Raw genomic sequence first — 25,440 nt, 5'->3', positions numbered from 1 at the left:
TTTAAACACCCGGGGCTCCCCTCAGAGGTGCTCCCCGCCGCCCTTCCCCGGGGCTGGATGGCGGGGGCGCCGGGCGGCTCTTTGTTCCTGCCGAGTGCGTGTGCGCGTCGCTCGGGCTGCCGGAGTGGGAGGGGATCCGGCCCGCGCCGCCGTTAACGGGAGGCGCAGGAGCGGGGCCGGCGGGGTGGCAGGCACAGCGGCGCAGGGCCGGACCCCAGCGCTGCGAGCGGCGCTCCCCGGCGCTCCCGCCTCCCCCGGGAGCCGGGCGCTGCCCTCCGGCGGCGCGGCGGAGCAGGTGCCGGCGGCGGCAGCGGGCCGGCAGGATGGAGGCTGCCTTGCTGAAGCCGGCGATGATGGCGGAGGTGAAGGGGAGCGGCGCCGGCTCCGCCGTCAGCGCCGAGCTGGAGGTGAAGAAGCTGCAGGAGCTGGTGCGGAAGCTGGAGAAGCAGAACGAGCAGCTCCGAAGCCGCGCCGCCGCCGCCGCGGTGGCCACCGGCCCGCCCAGCCCGCACCTGCTGCTGGCCCCGCCGCCGGCCCCGGGCGGGCTGCGCCCCGCCAGCCCCCCAGCCGCGGGCCCGCCGTGCCTGCCCAGCCCGGTGCCCACCCTGCTGTGCCCGCCGGAGCCCCTCGCCTACTTCACACCCTCGCCCGGGCGGCGGGCCGCGGGCGGCGGGCAGGAAGGCGGCGGCGGCCCGGGGGCGGCGGCCACGGTGCTGGATGAGGTGGCGGTGCTGGAGCTGGAGGACGGCTGCGGAGAGGACGAGGATACATGGTACGTGCGGCTCGGCCCTGCCCTGCTCCTCGGTCCGGCCCGGCTGTGCCCCCCCGGCCGGGTCTCCCGTAGCGGTCTCTCGGCTCTGATTAGCATTAGCCCCCAAATCCACTTGATCTCCCTGCTTAGACTGAAATCTGCTTCCCCCCCCCCTTTTTTTTTTTCCTCCTCTCCATCCCCATTCCAAACCGTGCCGCCCTGCCGAGGGAAGGGAGGCGGCTCAGGTCGGGGCTTCGCCGCCCGGCTGGCCCGGGGCGTCGCGCCCTCCGTGGGGAGCAGAGCTCGCTTTCCGCCCCGAGGAATATCGTACAGATCTCAGCCTAGTTTCAGCCTCGTGTTTACATAAGGAATTAAAAATAGCGGAATTTCGTTCCGGGAAAGCCTTGATCTGAGCAGCACTGCCTCCTCATCCTAAAATCTCTGCCAAATTGTCTCTCATCTTCAGGGATTTGGGAGGGCTTTTGTCTTTTAGATGTTGATCTGAATTGCGTGTTTTACGCGCACATGTAGCTCCAAAATGCATGGCAGGGTGCTAGTAAATGGAATAAATCGGAAATGGATAGCGAATGAATAAAGCGAAAAGTAAAATCGACCTGGACGAATCCCTTAAAAACAAACAGAAGGGGAGATTGCCAGGTAGAGATACAAGTAGATCAGTAAAGCTAGTGCCTCAAAACCTGTTTCAGCAACGTGGGCGGACATCGTAGGGACAGTGCTGGAATACTATCTTGGCTGTGTAATCATGTGGAACGTCACTGATCCTGAATTGTTTTGAAGTGGCAATATATAGATCTTTATTTTAATAACAGGTTGAGAGTACGTGTGTAAGCGTCCATGTAGCTTTCTTTCTTATGAGGTTAGTTTTTGAATCAAGCTAAAGTTAATGTCAGATAAGAATAAAATGCAGTATAAAGAAGCTGAGATGTGTTCAAACGTTCTTAATTTTGATAGAAAATAAAGTGTTCAAAAATTAATCTAAATGTCAGAAATGTTTCTGATTGTTGTATGTGCTTCATGGTGCACAATACTGTGTTTCTGAAAATGGCTTTTGAGAATCATGTACAAATCATGTGGAAATTTCTCTCAGCGTTGCTTCATTGTGCATGTGGTTGGTCTGTGCAGGGCTGGTTTGGGCTTATCAGTCCAGACTTAAATCCAATTTTACATTGGTTCTGACTTCTAGCTTTCCCAGCATTAAGGAATATCAAATTTGTTTGATAATGTCTTGTTAAACAAAATGCTTTCCTTGTTTACATTTTAGGGTGGTAGTAAGTTGTCATTGCATTATGTGCTGTAATGAAATTTCCAATTTGATTTCCTCCCTGGGAGCAATCCTAGATTTGGGTGTCAAAATGTACCTTTATATCACACATCTATGTGTCCACAGGCAGAATTTTATGACAGGGGTTTGTTAACAAATTTATTCCACTAAGAATGGGTTGTTTCAGCTGTTGAACGTTTTTAGTTCAAGGATAAATCTCTGTCATTGTCCATGAAAGGTCAGGCGTGTGATGCCAGTTGCTTGGGGCTTTTTTGTAATCTCAGTCTTTAAAGCAAACTGCTGTCTCAAAAGCCAAAGCCTTCAGTGTATATCCTAGTTGTTGATCAGTAATTTTAGGCCTTAAGTACCTTTGTTTTATTGTGTTTTGCTTGCGTTTTTTTGCTTTTTTGTTTTCACTTCAGTTACAAAAACCCCTGAAACCAGCCAACCCTGTGGAACGGCAGACAAGTCAAACTACTTTGTAGTGTTCAGCTTTTTACAGGAAGGTCTGATCATCAGTCAGATGTTCAGCTTTTGAAGCACTTCTGCAGGTTAACAGGAAACCTGAAAGCTTTTCTTCCCTTCGTTTCTTGGTTTTCTCAGTATCCTTTTTTTAAATGTGTGGTGAGGCACTGCAGGAAGTCTGGGGAAATGAGTCCTCTCCTCAGAGCAATTCAATAGTTGATCTTTGCTGGGATTGCCAAAACAGAGATAGCAATCACAGTGAGGATTTTATTCCATGTGAACTGGTTAGTGCTGATTGACTTCAAAGGTGAAAACCTCTATGGAGCAGACACTGGAGAAGGGGTGTTCTGGTGGGATGTGGGTAGCTCTTGAGCCAAAACTGTGAAGGTGGAAGGCTGCTGCTACCTGTTGGTGACCCCCTGAGTGGCAAAATCCTGTTTAGTTTTTGCTCTTGCCTTTCTTGCCCTTTTGTACAGGCCTGATCCCTTCGCTGTCTGTGGAGTGTTTTTCTGGTGCCTTGAGAATCTGCCTCTGGGTGTCCCTAGCCCCCTGTCTCAGAGGTGGTCAGGCCAGGGATCTGTGAGTCAGAGTCTTGTCCAGCAGACAAGAATAGTTTGCTTCCTGGAAGATTTGCGCTCTCCCAGGTGAATCAGCATCTGTTGTGCCTGCTAATCTGCCAGGGCGACAGTAGCAACCCAGATCTCAGCCTCACGAATTCTCCCATGAAATCTGCTTTGAAACCTGGTTTCCTGATACGCAACTGATCAAGAGATGCCAGCTCTTGTCTGAGAATAATGTACATACACTAGCTTTTTTTTGCATATGTGCTTTTTTTTTCTGGTGTTGAATGTTGAAAATAGGTTTTCAGTGTTTCTCATCAAATAATTTTTAATCATTACAAATATGACTTGGCCAAAATCTAGTTCATCTGGGTGAAGACAAAATGAGATACTGAAATTATCTAAATCACCAGTAAATATAGGGAAGAGCAAGAGCACCTTTGATGTGTGTACAGCGCCTAATGCATTTGAACTTTGGGCAGTGCTGAAATTCAGACAATGGTAGTGATTAGACAGAAGATTTTAACATGAAATCTACTTGAACTTTGTTTGGTCGTGCCAGACCTGTAGAGTTGATATTTTGCCACCTGTTTTTCTGAGGAGGGAAGAAAGAAAACTAATGCAAACTGTTCTATTTCAGAATATATTGCTTTTTATTAGATATCCTTTTGCAGGGCTTTAGATGTTATAAATTATTAGCATCTAATAGGAAAGTGACCTTACAAAAGCCGACTATACAGTATTGCATATCTTGCTCATACTTCTGTGTGTTTTGGTTAAGGTTGTACGTCTTGCCTACCAAGACTCGCGCTCCACGAGAGAAATCGCTGAGTCCTATGCAGTGGTGCAGACGTGTTCTGGATCATCCAACTCCTGAGATAGAAGCTGCAAAACGTTCCCTATGCTTTAGACTGGAACAAGGTAATCTTACTTTGTTAATTTTGTTTAGGAGATTGGCATTTTTGGTCTGGTGTTTCACTCCTCTTGGGTGTTTTCATAATTTAGCAGGCTTTACACACGGCAGACGTGCAGTTTCTCCATATGTATGCAAGTCTTCCTTCATTACATAAATGCTAACAAATGTTTGAAATTTTTTTGTTTTTTTTCAAGTATTTGCCTCCTTTGTTACCCATTTTTTCTCCTGCAAAACTTGTTGTTCTGACTTGTCAGTTTTCATCCATAGCTTAAAATAGAGGACCTCCTGGCAAGGAAGTATTGATGCTAACTTTACTATTGGTATATCTGTTGAGGTTTGAAAAAGGGTGCTTTTCACTTTTTGTAGAGTCAGAATTATCATGGGGCTATAAACCTTGAAAGGCTAATTTGTCAACATCTAATGTAGTGTCAGAACTTTGCTAAGTATAGCACACACCAAGAAGAGCTGTAACTTGACTGTAGTGCTGTTTTGTTGGTCTCTCGGTAATCTCAGGTACTGAATCCATCTGATGGCTGATCAGTGCTGGTGAACTTGTAGAGTTCTCTGTGTGATCTGACTTCTGTTTTAAATAAATACCAGACAGCAGTTTTCTTACTTTCTTACCATCTGGGGTCTCATTAAGATTGTTTTAAGTGTTGTTGAAGAAAGTGATTAAGGGAGGGTGTTAAGGTTTATAACTGACTTGGAAAGAAGAAAACGAACAATACAGGAACGTGACAGAAGAAGGAATAAAGCTAATGACATCATGAACACATGGCTGTATAAGTTAGCTACAGCTGTCATTAAGAGAAATTGAGCATGTTCCTGTATGCTTTGGAGGATATGGGTAGCTGTGGATAAGTCTTGTCCAAAATCAGGCATTTAACTGAATCCAGCTCTGAAGGCATCAGTATCTTTGCACTGACCATAAAAGATGCTACAGTGATTCTTGATCTAGAAATATTTAGTTGAGCTTATTTGCCTCAAGTTCCGTGGGCCAAGCTGTGGTTCCTATATTGATAATAATCCCATCTAGTTTTAGGGTGGACTTTGGCTTGTTAATTTGGTATCTGAGTATCAGATACCATACTCCATAGGGTGAGCTGAGTATCATATTTGACTGTCAATGGAAGTTTTGTGTGTAGAGTCAGAGGCATCAGGGGAGCTGTTCAAGTTACAAGGTGTAGGTGTTGAGTGTAGAATTAATTTAATGTCTCTCTCAAGTCCACTGACAGCAGTGGGTGCTTGGCACTCAGCTCCATGTGCTCGCCTCAAGATACATCTGTGTGAGGTTGGGCATCCAACAATGGAGTGCTATTTGGTGTAGAAGCTCTTTTTCGATTGCCCCACAAAGGTAACTGGTATCCTTTGAGATGGCCTGTTATGCTGATTTCTATTCAGGACAGATGGAGACCTTTTAAAAGTCCTGTGCTTTTTCTGTTCTTTAATGATACCTTGGCCTCCCCAAGGCATCTCAAGTGGGCAGGCACATGGAAGTATGGACAATTGACTCAAGGCTGTAATGTCAGTGTAGAAACTAGCAAGAGGACTGCATGACCTAATTTTCCCCTTAAAAGGTTTTATTTAAATTGAATAGGCAATAAAAGTTTCAAATTAAAATTACTCTATGGTTGTCAGTTCAGTCTCTCTCTCTGCAGAAGTTGCAGCAAAATTACATATGTCACCGAGTTATGTTGACAGTGAGTTACTCTGATCCATATGCTCTGCTCATGGCAATTGGTTCATGAATTTCCTGAGCTCTGTAAAAAGTTTCTGAGAAATTGTGTGCCATAAATAAAACCTGTTATGGGAGCAGTATGTTCAGGAAGGGAATAGACTTGTGCTTATACTGCAGCAATTCTTTGTTAAAATTGCTTTAATTAATAAGTCAGTTAAGACTTCATTAACACTTGTATTTCTAAGTATTTTCTTCCAGCACCTGTACCTTTATAAGTAATACATAATAAGCAAATGTCATCCTTATTAGTCTTAAATTTTTAGATGTTAGTTTCACCATATATATTCCTTAGTTTTTCAACCAGATATGAGACTTTTCTAAGAATCAAATAATTTGGTTTCTGAAGTACAGAAAATTTTCTGTAACCTGACTTTCCTATGTTTTGTTTTGCAGTGCACTTAATCAGTAACATACACGTATAAATACATACACATAATCCATCCAGATTTTATAAATGACTCACTAAGTATGACATTCTTCTTTTCTGGTACTAAAGTTTCAAACTTTGTACTTGGAAGTTGAATGATGTTTTCCCCTTTTAGCCATATGCCTTGCAAGGGCATTTTCAGAGTATTTTGAAATCTCGTTGTGCCTCTTCTGCTTGGCTCTGAATCAGTGGTTAACACTGAAGTACTTCAGAATTATTAAATGAGTAGTCAGAAAACACGTACAGTGTACCAGAGAGTGATTTCTTAAATAGCTTATCGGTAGAATTTGCTTAGTTCATGGTGCATTAGCCAAAAATTAAACCAGTTTAGTTGTTACATCTCTTTAGACACCAGAGTGCACATGGAAATAAAAAGCAGTAAAAATTGATTTTTGGCTGCAAAGTCTGCATATCTGGATAAGTTCATACAGAGAGAAGGGCTGTGAGCCAAGAAAAAATACAAATTTTGCCTTATTTTTGAGTTGTTATCTTACTAGGATTTTTAATCCTGCCCTCACTTGTTCCTGCCTGTGTGAATTTTTCTTACTACATTACATCCTGATTTTTATAAAAGTTTTCATTTATTTTTAAATATCCCAGCATTAGGATATCTCATAACAAGGCTAAAAAGCTTGTGAGAGACTTTTGCCTAAGCAGTCCAAGGCAGTTAAATAGTCCAGCAGCTACTTGGTCTTTCAGGCCAGAAAATTGAATGGTGGTATTTTCTTTTCACTTCGCTGCGGTCACCAGCCTGTTTCTTTCTAGTGAAAATGACTGTTTTGAGTATTTCATGGTGGAAGTTAAGAATTCATCTTGGCATAAATCCTTGAGGTTTATTATAAGCACAGAGGTGATCTCCAGCAGGTGGTTCTTCTGTGAACCACTGTGAGAACTTGGGCAAGCTTCTCAACATCCCTCTGGTCTACCACTAAGTAGGTAAAGCTTTTATAATATTTATCATGAACTAAGCTTATTACAAACCCTGTTTCTGTGGATTAAGCATGCTAGCTTTAAGGAGGATGAAAGTTAAATGTAACCTCCTATGATAAGATCTTTGCTTGGAATTGTTCCTGTTTTCCGTGAGCAGTTACAGTGTCGAGGTAACATTTGTTGTTCGTTTTAGTTGTTTTATCTCTGTTGGCTGGACTGGATCACATCTTCCTTTTTTACTCTTTGTCAGTTACCTTCTGTTTGAAACCTTTCTGGTTTGTTAGGCTTACAGTAGTTCCCTGTATATTATAAAGTCTATTAGCTCACTAGATTTTAATCCTGCTGTCTATTTTATTTTTTTGGGTTGATTGAAGTGAACAGGGTCACCTAACAGTCTTAATGGTGTGGTGGAGCCTCTTCTGTGTTTTCTTGGCAATAATTGAAGATGCTGGGACATGCATTAAGTTCAGTGAGCAAAGAGATGTGACCTGTAAACTTCCTAGCTGATATAGATGGGTATAACCCTCCTGAAACTGTTGAGATGGTAGTGACTGGTATCCTGGCTGAAGATACCCTGCCTAACTTCTGCAAAAAGCTCTGAAGCAGGCGGGTGGATAAACTGAGGATTTAAGAGGCTTAGCAAGGAGTCAGTCTGGAGGAGCTCAGCTTTTATACAGGGACTCAAATTGTAACTCATCCAATTCAGCCTTCCAGATAGGAAGCTCCTCATTATTGGGCAATATGAAATACTGGGTAGATTCAGAATTTGGCTTAGATGAGTTCTTACTCAGAACTACCATTTCATATGTTTAAGAACAGTAGGCAGCTGAAGTCCGTAGGTTTTGCAGTTGGCTGCAGTAGTTTAAAATTATTATTGTGCTTCAGGATGGAGGCTGTTGATCTCTGCCATCTGTGGATGGCAAGGTATGTTGTGAAACATACCCACTGTCGTTTCTCTCCATTATTTTTGATTCCTCAAAGGCTCTCATTAGACGAATTTTATTCATTATTGTGCTGGATCGTGGTGTTAAATATTAGTTAAGGTTGATATCCAAACATACAATGTACCCAGAAGAGGAACTGGGAGGAGACCAAACAAAATTATTTATTTTGATAGTATAGTGGTTTTTTACCTAGTAAGCAAAAAAAAAAAATAAAAATCTGGTAGGTTACAGCTGGTAGGGCCCCAGGTGGAAGGTTTTACCTGGATGTGTAACTTGTGGTTTACGCAGGAAGAGGCAGTGTTCTCTCTCCCCATATTCTAACTCTCTTCCACTTTCTCTGGGTTCATAGTGAAATAATTTGAGTCTTTAAGGTACAGAATACACTTCAACTGTTGAGAGACAACTCTCATAGGGAACTTCTATGCAGTAGTCTGTTAACTCCAGAAGCAAACAGAAAATACTGTAAGCGAACAAAGTTTTTATCTTGTATGCTTGAGCTGGATCAGTGCTGAAACAAGGGCAAAGGGGATTTTTGTGTGGTTTTTTTTTTTCCTCAAGTAGATTCATTAGGTTTAACTTTATTTGCTGTCCATTGATGGATCATATATGTATGTTGTGATACTCAGAACTGGATTAATAAAATTTCATATAGCTTTTTTTGCTCATATATAATGCAGATTAGTTCTATGTAAGATGCTTTTGAGGCAGGAAGTAATAATGTGCAGAAGCTTACAGATGATTGTTGTTTCCATCATAAATAAAATAAAGCTCTAGAAAGAATGAAAGGAATGAAAAAAGTGGCATGAGAGGTTTGGTTCCTTTTTGTGTATGTTTCTGATAATAAAAAATTATAAACAGCCAGAGCTCTTACCCACATCTTAGCGCCTTTTGACAAATGTGACATCTTGGAGGTCAGGCTATTTCAGCATCTTCTGCTGCATTACAAGCTTAGTGCTTGGAGTGCACCTATACATGCACAGCAGTTACTTCCTAATAGATTTCATTTATTTGAAGTAATTTGTAACAGCTGCATAATTCCAAGCACTTCTTAGAGGTTTTGCAAATGCTGATATCTCTGGATTTTCTAGCACAGCTGCTGAGGATATGTGTAGTTCAATTTGGAAAAACTCAGGTTTGATACTTGACTTGCATTTCAAACAGAGTATTTCTGTCTGTCACTGTAACATTGCTACTCTGCAAGTACACTTGAAGATAGAAGTGTTTGGTTTAAAACCCTTATGGCAACAAATGCATAGAAAATCAGACACTTTTGATTAATTTCAGAGATGTCTCACCTTTTTGCTACAGCTCTTCAATATGATTCCCACTTTTTATTAAATTGCAACATACATGCTGTTTAAGAATTTAATCATATTTGGGGATTGATTGTTGTGCAGCTCAATTATTTGCTTAGAATAGAGTTCTGCTTGTCATTATACTTGCAAGAGGAAGCTGGATTCAGAAGTTTCTGTAAAGGTAGAGAGGTGGTGTTAGCTCTTTCCATCCCGTTTTGGAGTGTGCTTTTTTTTAATCCTTGCTGATTTCTGAGCTGGGATTATCATCTCATCATGAGTGGTTAAACAGCTAGAAACACTGTTAAATTTCATGTGGGGATTTCAGTAGGCTTATTCTTATTTTAAATAACTTACAATGTAAGTTCAAAGCCTGTAATGCAGTGTGTGTCTAAAAAGCAATAGAAGTAGCATCAACACTGCTTTATGCTAAAAGTACAGGCACTTTTAGTGTTACCTAGCAGAGTACTAGTCCTGGGTTGTCTTCTGAAGTGTGCAGCTACTTTCCTATGTAGAAATTAAAAAGAAGCCTAGGTTTTAATAATTGACTTGAGGGCATTTGGAAGCTTGTCCTCTGGAGATTTTTTTTTTTAATTGAAATGAGGATCTTTTAAAAACTGGACTGTTCTGGATGCTGTCATTTCATTTTTGCTTCTGATAGTTTTGTGTGTCTTGCTCACTGTTAGTCCCCAATTTATTGTTACAGCTTTTGTCTTTCATGTTGTCTTTCTTTCACAGTCTGTTTTTGATGTCTGCAGAAGAGAGCTGGGAATAACATTTTAGAATGCAGACAAGTGTGATAGAGGTAGCTTCTTTATTAAATGGTTTATTTCTGTATTTTCACTTTCAGGGAGCCCTTTGGTTCTTGTCTTCACAATATTGCATCTTTTGGGAAGCTTTTTTTCACACTGAAATTTGTGTGGTTTTGTGCCATGATCCTGAAGTATCTTGATTGGTTATTTCTGGGATAGTCTAGTCCTGTAAATATATCATGCAGTCCTTCTTGGCAACTCCCACTGCATTTTAATATATTAGAAAGAAGTTGATTATTTGCATTTGCTTTCCTAAGTGCTTCACATTCAGCATCTCTGTTCATGTTTCATGGAAATGACACATTTAACAATCATTTGCTTTTGCCTAAAGGTTTATGCAACAGTTCTTGTAATAAAATAAAATCCTTTTTACTCTACCTGATAAAGAAATGTAGGCAGTAAGCTCTAATCTGAATACTTGAGGGACAGAGGCATTCACAGATTTGCTTGATTTTTTTGTTTTATGTTGCAAGACAGAAGGTGAGCTAGTAAAAATGATAGAGACATAGGAGTTTATAAAAACAAAATTCCTGAGTGTTCTATTTTTTTCCCCTTCATGAACTTCTTCTAAAATATTATTATCTGAGTTTTACTTCTAGAATGGAATATTCTTGTAGAATTTTTAATTACAGAAAATGTTTTCTTGGGCAATATTTACCCTTAGTGAGGTCACTAAGCTATTCCAAAAGTCATCTTTTACGTGTGGATTTATCACAGTAATGGAATGCTTCACTGAAAGCTTCACACTTAAAAGGTCTGAGGGGAAAAAAGTAGTAAAAGTATGCCTGTGGGACAAAAAAATATTTTTGTCAGCAAAAAAACAATTGCAACCTAGGTAGTTGCTGCTTTGAAAAACGATTTGCAGCATTTACAGATTACATTTTTGGTAATGTTAAAGGAATTGAGTCATAAAGTACACTGCAACAAGTTCTTGAATATTTTATACTATGATGGGAGTATGTGGCTATGTGAGGTCATGGAAAGCTAATATGGGGTAACAATTTTTAAAATAACGTTGAGCATAGCATTTCTTTGCTTTATCTATTTTATGCGTTTTTAAATCTATTCTGTTGTGTTATCAAGACTAAAGAGGTATTGGATGATGTTCACTGGTAAATTCGGACCACCATTATCACTTCTACAATATAAAGTACCTGTTACCAAGTCTGCACAGCTGGCTGAGCTCAGAATGACCCCACTTCATAACACCAGAAGAATCTATGAAAACCTGATTTTGAGAGAGCTTTTTGCTTGAAAGTGGTTGTCTGTTTGCTCAAATTAGCCAGCCCTGTGTGTCCCTCTAATGCATAGGGGGCCATTGCATTTGCTGTCCAACTTGGAGCAAGCAAGTTCTACTATCAGAAAGTCAGCTTCTTTTTATTCACTTGTCTTATTCCATTAGGTAGTACCAAGTAGCAGTGTTGATTTTGTTGCCTGCCCTGTATTAATTCAGGGTGAGGAGACTTGTACCTTGAAGAGCACAGTTCTAAAATGGTTAAGAGAGTTAGAGGTGGATAACTTTGAAGATATCCTCATGCAGTCAGGTAAATTCCTCTGTAAATGTTGATGAGTTATGTCCTCTGCTGCATAGCTGAGATCAGTTGTTTTTTCTTAGTTTGTCTGTAGTTGATGGAGGACAGATTGTTTCTGAGTTATGGATTTGTAGTACCTCTTTTTGATACTAAATGTTACCCTTAATTTCACTGAACCTTAAGTCATTAAAGCTAGATACCTGTGAGAAACTCTGTCCACTGATTCTCAAGAAGCCAAAAGACAGTTTACCCAGCCATTCGTAAGCAGTTGTGCAGACTGAGTCTGGAGGTAGTAATTTCTCTCCACTAATTAGAAAAGAACCTTGGAGTACTTAGCATCAGAAGGATTTGGATGCAATATCACTTTATATTTTTAGCAGGTTTTGAATATCCTCTGCATTTTGCAAGAATAGCCCTGGTGCCTTTCATTCAGAGATGGTTTCTCATGGTCTCCTATTTCTTCAATCATGGCACTTGTGACCTTGTTTGTAATCATTTGTTTAGAAGCTAAGCTCATTCTCCAAAACAAAGACACAGAATGCTTGTGGATTTTTTTGTGTTTCACATACTAGTAGCTATCTATATCTTTTTATGAAAGGCACAAAACTTTTGTTCCACATTCCAGTAACTGGTGAAATGGTGTAAATTATATTATGTGTCTGCTAGTCTTAAGTTAGATACATGGGATATTGCTTTGTTTGCATCTGTATCACAGAGGAACATCTGTGTGATTGAATCTGCCTTGGAAATACGTCTTGTGTCTCGATTTCTAGCTCCAGACATGGAGCTGTTCTTCTTGTGTCTTACTGTAAGCACCTTGTTGTTGGGTCTCAGGTATTTATTTATGTGAATTCATAGAACATGTAGTGGTCCAGGTTTGTTCCACCAAATTTTAGGTTTGTGTCTAGTTAATATATAGTTAAAGGTTCAGTCGCCTTGTCTGAGATTATGCTTGGCAACTTCACTAAGATAAATGGATCAGACATTCTTTTGCATCCTTGAGGTATCTAGGTGGGCAGATGGGTATGATACAGGATCTGCACAACAGCCTTGCTGAACTGGACCAGCTGGAGCACCTAAAATGTCATTACGTTCTGTTTTCAGATGACTGAATCATGCCCTTGCTGTTTTATGCTGAAGGGTTGGTTCTGCTCCAGACTGTAGGTGTTAAAATGAGGCTGTCTACAAGTAGGCCCTTCTGTGTGTGTGCATGGATGCATTGTTTCATCTTTTCTGTTTAGAATTGCTTTTTACATATAAGAAAATATAATATGCACTTTATATTGGTGCTGTCATTCTATTGACAAATTATCAGCACACAAGAAAAAAGTGCCATCACTCATGTGGTGGAAGTATGCAACTGCAAGTTGACTTCTAGTGTTAGCTTTTCTGCCAGTTCATTTAAAATCACTTGAAAATTATGTAAAGATTTATGTCAGAAGTTAAAGCAAGCTGTTAGGGCTAGGGGCTCTAATTTGTTTTGTGCTTTAGGAGTGGCTCATGAAATGTAGCTCCGATTTTGTCTGGTGCAAGGTTCTACCCCAGTGTAGACTTAATAAAAGAGTAAGATTGAGTAGCAGGTCTTTAGAATTTGCATCTGACTGGTACCATGTATTTTTTTTAATTATTGTTTTGTTTTCTTTTACAGTTAGGTGGCACTTGATATATTTGTGACTTTTGTCTTCAGGCAATTTTTTCTTCATAACATGTTTGAAGTCCATTGTGAGTGCAGGGCAGAGTTTTGTGGCCTGCTGTTACGTGGGTGATAGCAACTTAGTCATCTGTTGTGTTGTTGCCTTCAGGCACAGATCCTAACATCCTAATGTCCTTTCCTCCTAAAAGTCCACCAGTCCTTCACAGCTCTCTTCCTTCAAGCAGCTCTGTGAAATGTCAGCAAACCTTAATGTTCTTTAATCCTCCTTCCTAACCCATAGGAAAGACAGAATACAGAGTGATTTGCAGGCCAGTGTGAAAGAGGGCAGGGTGGAGTGGCAGAATCTTGGCTTCAGCCTGTTCTTCCATGGTGTCATCAGTTTTCTTTTTTGTCATTTGTGCTTCATGTATTGCAGTTGTATAGCCGGTGTTCAGACTGCATCATGGTTGTTTCTTAATGTCTTTTGAAACACTGGGTGTGATACTTCGCTGTAGTCACAAATGGATCTTTATTTATAAATTTAAAATAAAAAAAAAAAAATCTCAATTTTGCGTAAGTAGGCACATATATTCTTGTTGTGTTGGGCATAGTCCAAACATATTTTATCTGTTTTTGGTTTATGTTCATGCTGATAAATCTGAAATAATTATTTGGAAGAAATAAAATGTTTCTTTATAGAGAAGCTTGGAGAAACAGTTCAAACTATATTATCAAAGCTTGTATTTCTGCTTACTGTGGACGTGAGAGGTTATGGTGACGGATACACTTAAAAGATGATGCAGAGTATCTTTTATCCTGGACAGTAAGACAGGGGCAGAAGGATGCTGCAGCAGTGTAATAATTGTATTGATGGTGCTTCTGCAATTTGTGTGCTTTTCAGTTCTGTGTGCCATTCTCATGCTTTCCCTGTTGTACTGTGCTCTTGAGTGATGTTATACTCCTCTCTCCTCCTCTGCCAGCTTATACCTGTGTTGCCTGCTAGTGAGGAGCAAAGAATGCCTCTGTTAAATACTTGTACAGTTCTTGGTGCAGTGTACATCTGGAAGGTACTCGCAAGGCAAAGTTTACTTAAAGCGTCTCCCTTGAGATACCTGAAATCACCCCAGGGAAACATAAATGCAGGAATGTGCTCTGAGTTATTGCCAGCAGATATTGGCCTTTCTCAAGGGAATCCAAAGAGTCTGGTCTGCTTAGCTTAAAAATAGTTGCAGAAGCCATAACCCCAGTGACAGTAATGATAATGGTATCTATATCAAACATCTATATGTCTCTTTACCCATTTTTGTAGTAGCAGTTTTTTGGTTAGTGCTTCTTAATTTGACTCAAGGTTGGTGTTGAACCTTCATTCTGTGTGAGGATACATATTCTGAATATGTTATTATATTTGACAGTCAGTTAAACTTCTGTTAGAACTTTCCTTAATCATAAACTCTCATGAATTTTTTCCTGTACGGTATTTTAAAAGTATGAAAAATCTGTTTCATGGGAGCTTTTATTTTTTAAGTGTTTCGTATATTTTCTCTGCTTTTGGTAATAGTGTTAACAGTTTCTCATGATAATCACATAACTGTGACACCTGCTATATTTATCCAAAAGCCACAGGGTTCCTGGAGGGTAAGTGCTGCTTTTGACTTTGATTTGAGTCTAAGATTTAGCTTTTTCAGTCTGCCTCAATATAGGCAGCAGGTGTATTTGAACAAAGAAGAGGGACTGTGGCATCTTGGAACGATATTGGAGGCAGAAACTGTAAATAGAGCTCTCTGGTAAAAAGCCTCCTGCCAGAAATTTAACCTGTGAATGCAGATGGCAAGTAGATATGCTTTAAGGGGGAGCTAGAGTGTTTGTATGGATGTTTCTGGGATGCAGAGGAATTTCGGGACTAAACAGTAATGACAGGAGAAGTGCAATTTAGGGTCAGTCTTGGACTAATTGGACTAATTTAATCTTTTCTGTATTTTCATCTATCATAAATGATCAAGAGTGTTATATCCCAATAGATGGACATATTTGAATTCTACCTGGTATATAATAAAGATCCTATACTGTTAGGAGAGGAATGGGAAATTGTCCTTCTTTGAGTCTGTTTTTAAGAGAATGGATCCCTCACCCTTTATGCTTCTGTTTTGCCGATAATAATGCAACAAAGGAAAAAAAGAATTATGTAAGCTACCAGAAAATTTGAATTTAGGAAATATATATTTTTAACTTCGTTTTTCCTCCAGCAACTTGTTCAGAGCAAAGATACACCTTTGATTCAAATTCTTGCTAACATGTCTGATTAGAAGTATAGCACAGGTTCACATAAGAGAGGTGTTGTACATCCTATGTGGCATGTGGAAATGAAGTTCTTGTATTAACTAGAGTTACCATCTCTGAAAAGTCCACTGAGCAGTTTGTGATAGCATTTTTTTATACTACTCTAATGTATAGACTAAATGAATAAGTAAGTTTTCAGTGTTGAGAGTATCTTGTGTAGTAGCTAAGCTCTGATCTACAAGGGGAGTTAACTAATACCTGTTCTTTAAATCACACAGAGAAGCCTTGCTCCTCATCCCAGAGGAACCCCCTAAGTGTGGACTTAGAGTGAAAGGGCAAAGGCACCATTCATCTTCGTTCCTTTTGTCAATAGCAGCTGAGCTCTTCTTGAAATATATTCAACGTTTTTTTAAAATAAAATTTTCTATACTGTGATTGAATGTTTGTCCTGATTATTACATACTTGTGATTTGATCTTGTTTTTCTGCGATGGTACTGTTACTCTTGTCTTCTCCTGTCACTTACTCAACTTCCAAGACCGAAGCTGCAGAAGGGGAGTCTGTCCAATAGAGTTCTCTGGGATTACTGTGATTGCAATGACTCAGCACTTACCAATACAAAGAATTGAAATTACAAAGCAGCTGTTACTTCCTAAGGACTGAGAACATTTTTCTGAAAGAGTGGATGAATTGCCATCAGTGAGGTTTTAAATCTGCTGTTGGCTGATTGAAGTGGGGGTGTCTAACATACAGTTTTAAGAGAGGGGGGAGATCTATTTCTGCACCAAAAAAAGCCTGATAAGGTAACTGGTTTTGAAAAAAGGCCTCCTTCTCAGGCTGAAGTTAAGAAAATACCTTAAGTCTGTAATTTTTTTGCTATGTAAAAAGTAGCTTGCTGATGAGATAAAAGCTTCTCATGTTATTTGTAGTCTTGAAGGATACAGAGCATATCCAGACATACAGAAAATCTCATACCTTCTTGTTACCAAAACATGAGTACCTAATATAAGACCCTAAGAGTTGCTCTTGTCAATGCACACAGCCTGTCTGCACCCTGCAGAGCATGCCAAACAGCCTAGCTCAAATATATCCACACAGCAGTGCTACAGGGATTATATACATTGGTATGGCAGTCACTGGGATCCAACGTGAGTGAATGTCGTGATACCTCTCATATTTTGACTTTCACGTTTCTAGTTACCACATCTGTCTCTCTGTGTGTTAAACATTGTTCAACATGCTATAAGTGCTTTCAAGATATGGTTCATACTGTTGTATTTAAGCCATCTTAAACTTCAGGCTTGAAATCGGTGACTAGTTGAAAAAACATCTTTGGAGCATGAGATCTGTCTTCCTCCAGTGATAGAGTAGCATCATTGGTTAGGTAGGACTGGAGGTCACATTTGAATATTGTACACTAGTTGAGCTGAATGCAGATCGCAATTTCTTAAAGATGGAGGATATGCTGCATTTTGCCAAATGTTCTGCTTCTCCTCTGTGACTGAAATTCAGTTGGCTTCCATTCTGTAACTCTCAAAGGAATTTTTAATCTTCAAGCAAAATTAATTTCCAGCTTTTACTTACCCAGTGGTATACTGGAATTAAATCTTTTGAAAGCAGGCTTTCTACTACTTTAGGACTAACCTGAGACAAGCAGGTGTCTCCAGTTTTGTGGTACAAAGGAAGGTAACTAAATAAATAGCATTTAAAAAATCTTTTGTAATTACGTTTAACATGCTCTAAATAGAAGTAGTAGAAAACTTAAACTAGTAGCAATGTAGGAAGAAAAAGACCATGTTGATCCAAAGCCTACTGAAGTCATTGGAAGTCCTCAGTTTACCTGGGGTTTGTGTATTATCTCTGTGTTCCTTCAGGTATTTCACCTACGAACTCTGTTTTTGGGGATGGATGTCGAATAACTTTGAGAGGAGTCTTCTGCTTTATATGTGAGGTTAAAAATGGGATAAGCTGAGACTCCATGTGCATTGTTTACCACATTAATGAAAAAAAATTAATTTTATGCTCTAGATTTGGCTGGTAATGATCAGTACAAATTACTTCAAACTCTGAAGTTTGATGCCCTATATTTAGACATTTTGCTTCAGGGGAGCTTAGCAAAACTTACCTAGACACCATGGGCTTTTTCTGATGCACATACCAGAGCTACATGTGATGTTCTTGACATTTGTGCAAGTGTTGGGAAGGTCAGGTCTGTGCTGAAGATGTGAATGCAGCATAGTTTTATTCATCAGCAATGTGAAAAGATGTAAATCCATGATCTGCTTTGGCCAAAGTCCCTGGTACGTATATACGTTTGTTTGTTCTGGGAATTTTTCCTTGTTTTGATACAGCCTGTCTATTTCACAGCAACGCTTGTTTCATAAAGTGTTTCATAAAGAATTTGCTCAGTGGTGTAAGAGTTGTTTACAGATGTTATTGCACTTTATTTGCAAAATACCCTTCACCAACAGGCTTACTTGGTTTTCATATTAAGGAGTCCAAATAATGGAGTGGGTGTGTGGAGTGGACTGGTTAGGGAAGCAAGTATCTTTTAGCTGCAAGGCAGATGCCCAAGAAAAGCAGCATTGTTATAAGTAGTAGTTCAGTGAGTAATCTGACAGAGAACTATCCAAAAATGAATTTAGCAGCTTTTACTGCAACTGAAGAAAATTGTCACTGCAGCCACCAGGCCATCTACCAGGGCTGATGAAGCCTTCATGAAGCTGCTTGTCCTACCTCTTGGATGGTCAGGCAAACTCCTCATATAAGGATAACTCCAAGGGACAGAGCTGTCTGGCTAGGGAAGAGGAGGACCTCTAACAAAAGTCGCATAAGCAGTGTATATACCAGATGCATTGGGAGCTTGAAAGCCTGCTTCTGAATAATACATAAACATATTCAAAGAAGCAGCAGGTCAGATTTCTCTCAGTCAGCTTCACCACTAGGTAAGTTTTGGGATGTTGAGGGGCTTAGTTAAGTACACAGATTTATGATCATGGGCCTATATTAGAAGCAACTCCCACTCCGACATACATTATTAATTTGATATATGATACTAGGTTTCTCTTCTCAGTGATCTGGAATCTTTGCTATCGAGAGTTGTGAGTTAGAGGGCTCAGCCTGCCCAAAGAGATGTGCCCAGGGAGGGTTGTAGAGCTACAGCTCTCCTGTTCCTTTCTGTTAAGTGGTTTGCTGTCTTGCAAAATAGCAGCTCCAGTAACTATTTTCCATCTCAAAGTTGAAGGAATTTTGCTATTGTTTTGTTTTTTGGTTTAGGGTTTTTTTTTTAAGTATCTTGATCAGGTCCTGACTTTACACTTTCAACTTTCTTTGTCTCTTTACACCAGACCTAAAAATCAGTGGCAAACACTACAAATAACATAATTTCTGGTGAGGTTGCCAGAATTGTCTCTTTCCTCCTCCGTGAGGATATATCATTGATCCGGTGACAGTTGTTACCACTCTGCGAGATGATGACAGTATGGCTGTTTTGAGCCAGAGAAAACAGATCTACCTAGATCTAACAGATCTGCCATAATTTTGGTAATAGCCACGAGCCACAGAACTGTGGTGGTAACAAATCTGGCACAGTGGCTATCATACTACTGGTCACCAGTATTTTACTGTGTGAGCTGCATCCTGGGCAGACATCTATGCTAAAGATGCTGCAAGTTTTAAATTATGGCAGCTGTGGAGGTGATGCCCACAGCCACATATTCCTTGCTGCTGCATATCTGTAGACATTCATTGGACTGTTTTAGGCCTAGAAAGATTATGTCAGACTGGTCTGCAGAGCAAATCTCCACTGGATTTAAAAGGTATAAGCTATATGGCAGACAAAGGTTGCTAGTACTCTGCAGGCGAGTAGGCAGTGAAGAGATGTCCTGAGACCCAGACATGCTGTCTCTTGGACCTGGGAGATGCTATAGACCTAGCTAGCATTTAAAGAAAAAGACAAAAAGACCTTACTCTGTTCAAAATATATGTGTTTTTATTGTTTGTGGAATTTTGTGGCAAACAGAACGTTCTTTTTCTGAGTGAGTGCAAAATACTCTTCCCAGAGTACTCTTGCGAGATTTTGCTGTGTCACGCTGCCACTGAAATACAAACAGAGCAGGTAACAAATTCAAGAGGGAAAACAAGGTTGGGATGAGTTTCACAGTGTTTATGCAGTGAGTATTAGAGTTTGGATTTTGCTTATGATGATGTAATGGTAGCATGTGTATGTGGGTAATCAATGATAGACTGGTGGTTTCTTAAGGAAAATACAAACACTTTTTTTAACAAACTGTGCCAGCAAAAATTATCCTGTTTGGATTAGCAGGCAGTGAGTAAAACGCAATTTACAACGATCACGGTGCTCCAACAATGTTGTAATTCTATTGACTTCTGATACAGCTCTGCTTAAATCTTAGTGCCATAGACTGCAATAGCAATATCTTTATGAAGACACCCTTTCCGTATTAGAGGAGTAGAGCCACAGCTCCTAAATTAGTGTGGTGTGGAGCTTTTGGCAAGGTTATTTCAACAGATCAGTTAACCCTACCAGACTGGGTGCAGCTGGCTGCTTGTGTTTCTTGCTGCAGTCCTGCCTTCCCCTGGGTGATGTACTGTCGCCCTGAAAACTCAGCTTCTGAGCTTGCTAACATAGTTTTCTAAGGACTTTCGCAGGACAGTAACTGTAAACATAGATATGTGTACATTCTTTCTGTTACACGTCTTGTGACGGGCATCTCTCATGGCCAGTGCAGTGAGAAAGTGTTATCCTGACCATCCAATCCCTGTCCATGGTCAGAAGCCTATAAATCCTGGGAGGAAAAATAAACTCTCTCTTCTTTTCACCACACCTCGACCTGTGTCCATGTGATCTATTCATCTTCAGCAGCAACAATGTACTGGCCTCTTGAGAGCTTCTTCAGAGCTCTTCATTTGTGCCTACAGGAATTGCTGCCCTTTCAGATCTACTAGCTGAGATTATTGGATGATAACTTTCCTGCCCATTTCAGTCAGTGCCTGCTGGGTGAATCTTACCAGAGACCTGGGAAATTATAGCTGGAGCCATCCAGCTGGCCCAGCAAGAGTTGGAGGAAGATGTTTCAGTGGCCTTAGGTGCATTGTCTGCACATCATGGTAGTAGATCTTTACCCACTGAGTGACAACATGAGGTGATTACCATTTTATTGCTAATTGTTAAAATACAATGAAAATGCTTTGCTTTTGCTTTACTCTGCGCTGTGTGGGTGAGTAAACAACTGGTGTCAGACACTAAGTTCATCTCGCCTGCCCTTTCACATATTCTGGGGGCTGTTCTCTGATGTGTTTCTTTTGGAGGCAGTGTTATTTCAGCAGTCCCATCTTTCTACTGCTGTTTCCATCTCTCCCTGAAACGTGATGATACAAGTGAGCTTCGTCTTCATGGTAAAGGGGATTGAGAAACTCTTCCTTGTTTAAAAATAATTATTAACAGAGGTCCTCTTCTAACTGGAACTGTTGCTGAGGAAGTTGTTTGGTGACTTCACTTGAATACAAGCTAGTTTCAGTAGGTTATATCCAAGCATTGCAGGGCTCTAGTACTGCAAGAGTTGTCTTTTTCAGTTGCATAGAAAAACTGAAAACTGAATGCAGTCTTTGAACTCTGTTTTTAAGCTCTGTTTATTGTTCTTTGTAATGAATGCAGTCAGAGTGAGCTTCGTTTGAGTGTATGCAGAGATCTATCTTGGAGCCAGTCACACTGGGCTGCCATTGTACACAGAGCAGACAAAGGGACACATCTCATGTCCCTTGCAAGCAGAGGTGAGATGAATCATGCCCTGTCCTTCCTCTTGGGAATAAATAGTGTCCTGAGGTGACTGGGTCAGCCATCAGTGTCTGTACATTAAGAGCATCTTCATTGTGTCTGGGACATAGGATCCAGTGTCCTAAAGCACTATAAATAGATACTGGAAGAGAGAGAGAGAATATGGGGAAATATGCCTGCCCTGACACCGTCCCAGCTGTATAGCTAGTTCAGTGACTGACAGAACCAGATGTGAACTCTGAATTAGATGTGGTATTTATTAACATTTGGTGGATTCCTCTTTTGTGAGTTTGTGTAGTCTTCCCATGTTAATTGCATTCATGCAGTCCTTTGGTAAGAATCCTTACCAAAATTTTGTTTTTTTGAAGGCTCTTAATGCCTTATTTGAAGGCTTCTAAAATTAAGCGGGGTAAACACTCTTGTTAATGAGTAAGATACTGATAGTTTGATAGAAGACTCTGGGGCTATTTATGGTTTTAGGTTACCCTATGTAACCACTGTATGGGGTACATGAGAATGAGTCTTCTGCTTAGAAACGTCTGTCTTACTTCAAACTAGCTGAAATGTGAGCTACTCATGTATGCTCATGTGTTGCCGCTGAAGATGAATAGATCACGCGGACACAGGTCGAGGTGTGGTGAAAGAAAGAGCAGAGTTTATTTTTCCTCCCAGGATTTATAGGCTTTTGGCCATGGCCAGGGATTGGATGGTCAGGATAACACTTTCTCACTGCACTGGCCATGAGAGATGCCCATCACAAGACGTGTAACAGAAAGAATGTACACACATCTATGTTTACAGTTACTGTCCTGGGAAAGTCCTTAGAAAACCATGTCAGCAAGCTCAGAAGCTGAGTTTTCAGGGCGACACTCATGGGTTCTGGTCAGTCCACCAAATAGAATGAAAATACATCAGACTGACTTTTTTTTATATAAAATCTGGGAGCTGGGGAGGAAACAGAGATTTGGGCCCTAGGTCATGCCTAAGGCTTAATATTTCAGCATGGTATTTGGCCAGGTTCTCAAAAGAGGGAATGTGGGAAGCCAGGTTTGGTTGTTAGCTCTAATCAGAGAATTTGATTTTGGGTGTGTGAATGCAGGTAGAGTTGTGCACCCAAGATGAAAATGAAAGCTGAGACAGTTGCATTTTTCACAAAGCCCCTGTGCTTGTCTGTTTGCACAGCTGTGCAGTAAAAGGTTTGCCTTAAAAAAACAGAGCCAAGTTTAAAAAGTCCAACAAAACAAGAAAAAAACCACAACCCTCCCCTCCAAAGCACATAGCTAAAATGTAGTATCCTCTTTTGGGATTTGTAGGAAGTAGCTTATACCTTGCAATTCCATTTCCTTTCTAGTCTTTTGAATTCTTTGATGCCCTAAAATCATTTCTGTGACAAAATGGGTCAGAGATAGGTAGTTGGAGTTATCTTGCTCTTCAGCATGCTGCAGGTGGACAGTGCTATGGTTGTGTTTTCACATTCAATGTACAAAACCAATTTTCAGGTCAGCCTTTCACTGGAATACATTGAACTAGAGTAGTTGTACATTTACCTTTGAAACTTACCTGCTCACAGTGATAGGTAGTCATTGGCACAACTGGACTATGTCCTGCAAAGTATTAGTCCTGAATCTTAGGTTTATGTTTTTGTCACCAGTACCAGTATGCCAGACACCAGTGCTGATTGCATTTCTTGCTGTGATAGCTGAAAGTTACAGAAACTCCTGCAGTTTAGACAGGCTTTCCAATTCCACCTTTAAAAGACGTCTGCGCTGTTTTTCTAGGACAGCTCTTGAAGTATGTGCTGTAGCTCTTGTATATCAAGCGGTTTTATACTGATACGTACCAACTGAACTGCTTTCTCATTTTATGCTAATACTAGATCTTTTTAATATAATTTTTCAAAAAAGGATGTGCTTCATATGAATGAACTGGGAAACAAACTTTTCAGGTAGTCCCTGTTTTCTCACATTTTTAAAACTGAAGTTTTCATGTACTCTTAAAGTTGCTTTTCAGTTTTCCTAGGCTTAGAGACAAGTGGACACTACATTAATTTTCTTCCTAATTTATAGCTGTTTGTCCATGTGGTGCATTGCCCCTGGCTAGACACCAGGTACCCACCAAAACTGTGCTATCATTCTCATCCTCAACTGAACAGGGGAGAGAGAATTTAATAAGAGGAAGATTGTGGGCCAAGATGAGGGCAGGGAGAGATCAGTCACCAGTTAGTGTCACGGGCAAACCAGATTTGACTTGGGGAAAAATTTGTTTTATTACAAGCATGATTTATTAATGTTAATGTACATGTAACATGTATTATTTAATCAAATCAGAGTACAATAATGAAAAAATAAAGCCAAATCTTAAAACACCTTTCCCCCACCCCTCAATTTTTCTGACTCTTGAAAGAAGTCCCTTTGTACAGTCTGTACTTGGGGAGTTTATGTTCTCATTGCAGTTGGGGGTAAGGGGGTGCTGTCCCTCTTGTGATGGAGAAATCAACGGACAGAAATGACCAACAAGCCTCAAGCACTTTGTGAGCTCTGTGTGTCAGGGCAGGAAAATAGTTTTGGGCAATGACATTTTCAGTGTGACTGCAAATGTGCATTAAGCATATGAGGTGTGACTTTGCCTGATGGCAAGGTTTCTGCCACTGGTAGGATGGCTGACTGAGCTACAGCTGTGGTTAGGAAATCAGACTGGAATAAGCTGATGGGATGACCAAAGCTGATGGCTGTGGGAGACCGGAACTATAAGTGTGCTGCTTGAAAAGTCAAGAAGTTTGCTGTATAACATTCAAGAAGATGGAAAAATGGACCTGCCTCCAAACTAACTTCAAGATTTACAGGTACAACTCAATACTCTTTACTCAGTTATTAGAACTGAAAACATCACTGTCTTAAGCCCAGATTTTACAATCCTGTAAATGATAAACCCATATTTTTTTTTTAAAAAGTGAATTTTATTACATAAAATTGCAGAGGAAAGCTTTGAAGAAGCACTGTGTTTTGATAAATTGTGGAAGCTGTTACAGTCCTTCTGAGAACAGAAGTTGAATGCCTCATCCTGTGAAACAGTCCAAAGGATTGTACTTCTAAGGTCCATGTGTTCAGGAGCTACTGAGGTACTTGAAATACAGATTCTGCTTCTTTGGAAGCTTGGCTCCCTGAGGTTCTCTTATTGGATAGGAGCAACAGTGGTGGTTCCTGGTAAGTATCTAGCACCAGTCTTCTACCTTGTATTGCTTCAAGTTCTTACAGGAACTCTGGGTTTTCGAGTGACTCACGTAAATCTCTCCAGAGTGCTGAGTTGTGGGAGCCCACGTTTCCTGCTCCTTGAGCCAGTGTCCCAATACCAGCACTAATCAGGGAGTAGCGGGGAATATCTTCATGTTTTCCTCTGTCAGTCTTTTCAAGCATGTTAGACACATAGCCATTCCCAGATGTATATCTGACTGCAAGAATAGTTTTCAGACTCTGAATTGCTTTTTTGCAGGGACCAAAAGTGAAGGTTAAATACCTGTCTTTGGGAGGGAGATATTAGTTATGCCTCACTGAGGTGACACCTCTTAGCTGGCATAGTCATTCTTACGCCTATGAAAGTGAGGTAAAGAGAGGGTTTTGAATTCCCTTTTAGTACTCCCGATTTTGTCCTGTGATCAGCTGAATGCTTCTGGTTTCCATGTAGGTCTCTGTATTTTACTCGCATGAGAGATATTTTTCTTTTAGGTGTGACTGCTGTGCAACCACACATAGGCAGAATACACCAGGGAAGTGGTTTGGGTTTTCTACTCTTAAGAAATTGTGTTGTCAGGAAGTTATTTGCTGTACTGTGGAATGACAGTATTGTGAATGTTCCTCCAGTGCTGGCTTGGAAGAAGATTTTGTTCAGGCTGTGTAATTAGAACCCATATTTAACTGCATGCATGTATGCAATATAATTTGTTTTAAGCTTGAGCTTAAAAAGTATTTTTGACTTTGCCTGGAGGCCTATACAAAGTTTAAGCTAATTGAGTGGATAAATAAGCCAGATAATGCTTCATATAATTTAGCATGTTATGTCAGTAGTACAACACTGATAAATAAGATTTT

The 25,440-nt window shown here is 40.4% G+C and overlaps 1 protein-coding gene across 2 annotated transcripts in view; it reads left to right on the top strand.

Moving 5' to 3' along the window:
• Positions 1–323: 323 nt before the first annotated feature.
• SLAIN1 (SLAIN family member 1) overlaps positions 324–25,440 on the top strand; it is a 50,801-nt gene continuing 25,684 nt past the window's right edge. For both annotated transcript variants that reach the window (XM_088051497.1, XM_088051496.1), the window contains exons 1-2: positions 324–772; positions 3,840–3,979. In XM_088051497.1, the coding sequence (XP_087907623.1) occupies positions 324–772; positions 3,840–3,979 (589 nt within the window). The remainder of the gene's footprint in view (positions 773–3,839; positions 3,980–25,440) is intronic.

This window comes from Pseudopodoces humilis, chromosome 2 (genome assembly GCF_049639895.1).
Source record: "Pseudopodoces humilis isolate 2021_Gansu_Grassland_sample_001 chromosome 2, ASM4963989v1, whole genome shotgun sequence".
In the NCBI taxonomy this organism is placed as follows: Eukaryota; Metazoa; Chordata; class Aves; order Passeriformes; family Paridae; genus Pseudopodoces; species Pseudopodoces humilis.
This window is presented reverse-complemented; position numbering and strand designations above follow the sequence as displayed.